Below are 6,149 nucleotides of genomic sequence, written 5' to 3'. Positions count from 1 at the left end.
TGGTTTTATGAAGATAAACCTAAAAATAACTTTGCATGTTAAAAGTTTCTGGTCCTAAGTGATTTTTAGGACATTTTGGTTAATTTATGGATTTTATTGTTCATTTTATATATATATTTTTTTTTTTTTTTTTTGGTGAAATGTGAATCTTCTCATTAAAACTTTGACAATGAAGTACATACACCAACTATAGCAATTTTCTAGCACAACATTACATAATTTAGCACAAAATCACATTCTTTACCCATTCTATATCCCTACTAGGAACCTTTTCCATTTGTAGCATATGTAATCTTCCACGAAGAGTAGCATGGATACGCTCTCTAACAGCTTCAGGCCGAGCAACCCAATCACCTAATCTGCATTTGTTGCGCCCCTCCCAAATATAGTATACCAGACTAGCAATAGCAGCTAAAATGATTTTCTTACGCAGCAAGGATTTTTCCCTCCAATTCAGGCTGTTTGCAATGACATCCACAGTCCAGAAAAAACCAAGCCTGGTCTGCAACAGATGTAAACATCTCAAACTGAAAGGACATTCAAAGAACAGGTGCAGTGAAGTCTCCTGCATAGTCCCACACAAGAAGCAAATACCATCATTGATCACTCCAAACTTTGCCAACCTATCTTTGGTAAGGAGCCTACCTTGAATGAATAGCCAATTAATAAAATTCACCTTAGGTAGAGCCAACCTATTCCAAACATAAGGTATCCAAGGAACAGTCACCTGAGAACCAGAGAGCCAAGAATAGACCAAGGAAATAGAGTAGGGGACCTGCAACCACTGAGCAAAACCAGGAGCAAGGAGATCCTTAACTTTGCACAGTTGCCTCCAAGTCCAACTAGTCTGTAAAGAGGGAGAATACTGCCACCAATCATGCTGTTTAATATAGAGGTGGTATACCCATCTTACCCACAAACTATCTTTCTTATTTGCAACCCACCAGATGTATTTCCCAAGGGTAGCAATGTTCCAATGATAACAATTAATAATCCCAAGCCCACCCTGATCTTTGGGCAGACATCACTTATCCCAAGCAACTGCAGGCACCTTATGATGCTCATCAGAACCAGACCACAAGTATGCTCTGCAGATGCTCTCAACTTTATGAATAATGGCTTTAGGAAGAAGGAAAACTCTAGCCCAATAACTATGAATCTGTGTCAAGACAGACTTAACCAAAATAAGCCTGCCTGCATAGCTCAGATGCTTTGCCCCCATCCTCTAATTCTAGCCACCAATTTCTCAACCAAAATGTTACAATCAACCTTAGTCAACCTCTTATGTGAAATATTGATTCCCAGGTATTTAAAAGGTAGGGCACCCTTCTTAAAACCAGAGATATGAAGAATATTGTCCTCAGCTACACCATGAATACCATTCACAAAGATATCAGACTTATCTTTATTGATATGCAGCCCAGATGCATTAGAGAAGGTAGTAAGAGCCCTCATTATCACAGTGACAGAATCAGAGTCACCTCTACAGAAAATAAGAAGGTCATCAGCAAAGGCCAGATGACACAACTTCAAGGCTTTGCACATAGGATGAAATCTGAAATTCTGAGTGACAGTAACCAGATCAAGGATTCTAGTGAAATACTCCAGACATAAAGTAAAGAGGAGAGGGGAGATAGGATCTCCTTGCCTCAAGCCTCTCTTACCTTTAAAGTACCCAAACTGATTGCCATTAAGAGAAAGAGTATATGAAGGGGTAGAGACACATTGCATAATCCACCCTATCATTCTCCTAGGAAATTGCAGGGCATAAAGCATATCCTCCACAAAAGCCCACTCAATAGAGTCATAAGCCTTCCTCAAATCAATCTTCATCATCACTCTAGGAGAGCAGGTTCTCCTCTTGTAAAGCCTTACAAGGTCTTGGCAAATAAGGATATTATCTACAATATCCCTATTTTTTAAGAAGGCACTTTGGTTCAGACTAATGATATCAGCAAGCACATCATTCAGTCTACCACAAATAATTTTTGAGATACACTTATAAACCACATTACAGCATGCTATGGGTCTGAAATCCATAACTGAAATAGGTAACTCCTTCTTGGGGACAAGAGTGATCATAGTAGAATTAATTTGTTGCAGTAACTGATCATGAGAGAAAAACTCCAACACAGCCCCCATAACATCATCACCAATGATATCAAAAGCATCCTTGAAGAAGCTAGAGGAATATCCATCAGGCCCTGGGGCTTTCTCATTAGGAATAGAGAAGAGAGCAGCTCTGACCTCTTCCTTAGTAACCTCAGCTACCATAGAATCAGACTGAAAATCAGAGACACATTTTCCCCTCCTAACCACCCCACAGTTAACCCTGGTTACACTTTCAGAACTTCCAAGGAGCTTCTGGTAATACTCAATGAAAGCCATTTCAATGGACCCATTATCAGAACAAGGATTGCCATTCATATCCAAAATTTTAAGAACCTTGTTCTGAGCTCTCCTGGCTTTAATTGAGCTATGGAAATAATGAGTGTTTTCATCATTGCAAGTCATCCAAGCCACCTTTGCTTTCTGGCCTAAAAAAGAAAATTTGGCATCCTGAAGCTGCTTAAAAGATTGAGCAGCTGCTCTCTCTTCCATTTGCAGCAGGGAATTATGGGGATCCAAATGAAGCTGGGATTGTTTCTTTTCAAGGACTAAACGAGCCACTTCAGTAGTATTAATAATATCACCAAAACCTTCTCTGTTAAGTTTCTTCAGAGGACCCTTAAGCATCTTAAGTTTCTTTGCCACCTGAAACATAAGACACCCTCTGATCTGTTGATTCCATATACCTTGCACAGTCTCTTTAAAATTACCATCCTTACTCCACATCATGAAATATTTAAAAGATGATTTATGCTTTTCCTCATCCTCCCAAAGACTAATGATACTAGGGCTGTGATCAAACAATCCCTCAGGTAGGAAATTAACAGTACCAGCTGGACCATGCAAAATCCACTGATCATTAGCCAATACACGATCAATCCTACTGAAGACCCTAGCATCCCCATCCTGTTTGTTGTTCCAGGTGTAGTAAGCCCCTTGAACAACCAGGTCATATAAACCACAATGATCAACACACCCTTGAAACTCCTTAGTCTCAGCATCAGTAACCTTAGCTCCTATCCTCTCATCAGAATAAAGCACATTATTGAAATCACCCATAACTAGCCATGGACCATGAACTGAGGCAGCCAGGGACTTAAGAGAAGACCACAGACTACTCCTATCAGCATCTTTATTACTACCATAAATCATAGAGCAGGTCCAGCTGAAACCATTCGGAAGATAAGTGACCTGCAAATGCATAAGTTGCCATTCTTTGCTTATAACATTCACAGTAAAAAGGGAAGGATCCCACAGAATCCAAATCCTGCCACCCTCAATGACATCATTATTCACAAGAAACTTCCATTTAGTACCCAAACCATCTTGCACTTTATTTATATTACTACTTTTAACTCTAGTCTCAATAAGTCCAAAGAAACCTACATTATTCATATAAAGGAGTCTCCTAACATCTCCTTGCTTATTCCTTTTATTGATACCTCGGACATTCCAAAACCCAATACTAACCATTGAAATGAAGAGTTGTTTTCCCCTTGCTAAGGCTGTTCAGGAGGTTCCTTCTAATGGAAAAACTGAGAACATCCATAAAAGAAGGACCACTCTGAACACCCCCCTCTCCCCTCTTTGCAATCTTATGAATAACACCAGCTGCAGGTGTAACAGTGTTTGTCATAGACCCCTGAAAAGGCATAGGAGTAACCACAGAGGCAGGGTTCAACACTGGTAAGACTTCCTCAGTCCTCCCTTGACTAGGGGTAACTGGCTTTGCCACCATAGGAGCCACAACCTTGGGTTTCCAGACCATATTCACCTTCTTAGGAGCAGGCTTAGAAGGTTCCTTCTTACAGGAACCAGTTTCATGGCCAATTCCATGACATGTAGCACAAACAGCAGGCTTCCACTCATAATGCACCCTCTGAGTTCTGAGCACACCATTCTCATCCAGGAAGTCAATAGCATCAGGCAGGGGTTGGCCAACCTGTACTTCCACCATGTACCTGGCATACTCCAGAAATTCACGCTCCTTAGTAGCCCGGTCACACTGAACAGGTGAACCAACCAACCCTGCAAGTTTTGGTAAAGCATTTCCCCAGTATTTAAAACTTAGATTGTAAAACCTAATCAAAATATGAACTGATTTAGGTTTTTCCTTCTCCAATTTGGAATCAGGAGCCCAATCCTTCACAATAAAAGGCTTACTGTCAAAGAATAAGGGTCCAGATTGAAGCGCTTTGATTTTATCCTCACTGTTCTTAAATCGAACCAAGCATACACCATTTGGTTGAAAAGCAACCTTATCAATTGTTAAATTCTTCCAAATACGTCTAACATAACCTCCTAAGACGTTGCTAGGCGGATTTGAACCCAGAACATAACAGAAAATCGAAGTAGACCAAAAATCAAGCTCATTCTACACATCTTCAACAGACAGTTGCAATATCGGAGTCTTACCAGCTGAAGGAGAAGACACGCGGTGGCGACGACGTCCAACCTCTTGCCATTCTTCATCATCTGTTGATTTATCCTCCGAAATCACAGTCAGTTCCTTCGCAAGATTAAAAGCACGCAATTCCGCAGCTTTAGAACTCTCGCCATTGCTGACAGACTTCGCAATTTCACTCAATTCTTTATTATTTAGCGTAATAGTACTATTTTTTGATTTATTTGTGTTAATAGTAGATGAATTATTAGTATTTTTGATCTCACTGGAGTGTTACTAGCAGACGTCGTCCTCCTGCTTCGCGCCATTGCAGAGAAGCTTGAGGAAGAACGGTTTCATTTTATATATTATTGGCATTAAAATGTGATTTTTATGATAAAAATGTCATTTTTGGACGAAAAATAGCTAGACTTCTAATTTTTTAGTGGTTTTTGGATATGTTTTCACATATATTATCTACTAATGGCCTGTAAATTTTCATGATAAAATGAGTTTTTTTGCTCGAAATATGGATTTTTCAAGTTAAAATCGTATTTAAATGGGTAAATAGGTTAATATGAGTTATATTTCGAATCTAGTCATGGAAATTTAGTATGTTGTCACATGCAATTTTACAAGATGTGTGTAAAATATTTGGCTATAATGAAATCTTTTTGCATGATTTATGAATTTTTGATGAAAAATCACATAAATAGTGACTATAATTAGTAATAATGCTAAAACATACTTCATGACTAAGGAATAACGTCACATGTTGCATTTTATCATATATTTCAGATCTAAAAGTGAAAAGTTGATGAATATAATTTTTCTCATTTTTTTATAATCGTAATTGTTAAAACCGATAAACCGCAACATTGTTTTTCTCGATAAATTTTCGAAATTTTTAACCTAAGTTTTGATCATTATGAGTGTCATGGAATTTTTGCAGAATGTTCATGAGTTTAAATTTCAAATTTTGAAATTATTTGAAATTTTTATGATTTAATTTGAGGTTTATAGCATAAATTTTGTATTTTTGGGTCCATTTATGAACAATTTTAAGAAATCAAGTTTAATTATTGTCAAATGTTAGTGGAGACTAATTTTGAGTCCTAAGATGGTTAGGGTAATTAACTTGTACATAAATATGAATTTATGTAATTATTGTGATTTTAATAAGTTAAATCACGCAAATCCGTAAAAACTGATTAATATTCGATATTGGCTCTTAAAGGCGATTTAGCATTAAATTTGGCATGCTCATACATATTATAATGCTGCATTTTATTTATGATTGTCATATTTTAATTTTATGTAATTTTTGAATTATGTAATTTTACTTAGTATGGCCTTATTTTTTTTTTTTTGGTAGTGACACGTCTATCGCGTACCTGTCAAAAAAACCAACTGGCTCTAACTAATATAGCTAGGGAAGTCGGGTCGAATCCACATAGAGGTAGGAAATTGTCAGCTTAATCTAAGTTCGTCAAGGTAACCAAATGGGGGGTTTTTAATTGTGATATTCTAAACTAATAAGAAGGTAAGGAAGAGAAAATAAGAGAATAAAGATTAACCAAGAAGAGAAAAACAGCTAAGACAGACGGTTCACCATAATCATCCGGTCAAGTAATCTAGGTCTCAGGTCAATGCGAAT

The 6,149-nt window shown here is 37.6% G+C and overlaps 1 protein-coding gene across 1 annotated transcript; it reads right to left on the bottom strand.

The window, feature by feature from the left end:
- Positions 1-220: 220 nt before the first annotated feature.
- LOC141589943 (uncharacterized) lies at positions 221-4,821 on the bottom strand. The gene is made up of 6 exons (XM_074410563.1): positions 4,780-4,821; positions 4,565-4,678; positions 3,580-4,483; positions 1,270-3,491; positions 1,052-1,159; positions 221-1,006 (listed from the first exon to the last, which is right to left on the bottom strand). Exons 1-6 carry the CDS (start codon positions 4,819-4,821, stop codon positions 221-223), a joined length of 4,176 nt encoding a protein of 1,391 aa, XP_074266664.1.
- Positions 4,822-6,149: the final 1,328 nt, after the last annotated feature.

The sequence above is a fragment of the Silene latifolia genome, chromosome 7 (genome assembly GCF_048544455.1).
Source record: "Silene latifolia isolate original U9 population chromosome 7, ASM4854445v1, whole genome shotgun sequence".
Lineage (NCBI taxonomy): Eukaryota > Viridiplantae > Streptophyta > Magnoliopsida > Caryophyllales > Caryophyllaceae > Silene > Silene latifolia.
The sequence above is the reverse complement of the archived record's forward strand: the minus strand, read 5'-3'. Positions and strand labels throughout refer to the sequence as shown.

What these genes read in the sequence shown, in the direction of transcription:
- LOC141589943 (XM_074410563.1), bottom strand. Translation starts at nt 4,821, where the DNA reads ATGGCGCGAAGCAGGAGGACGACGTCTGCTAGTAACACTCCA. An exon ending in ATGATGAAGAATGGCAAGAG is followed by an intron (nt 4,484 to 4,564) that starts GTTGGACGTCGT and finishes GAAGATGTGTAG; the next exon opens with AATGAGCTTGATTTTTGGTC. An exon ending in CACATAAGAGGTTGACTAAG is followed by an intron (nt 1,160 to 1,269) that starts GTTGATTGTAAC and finishes GTCTTGACACAG; the next exon opens with ATTCATAGTTATTGGGCTAG.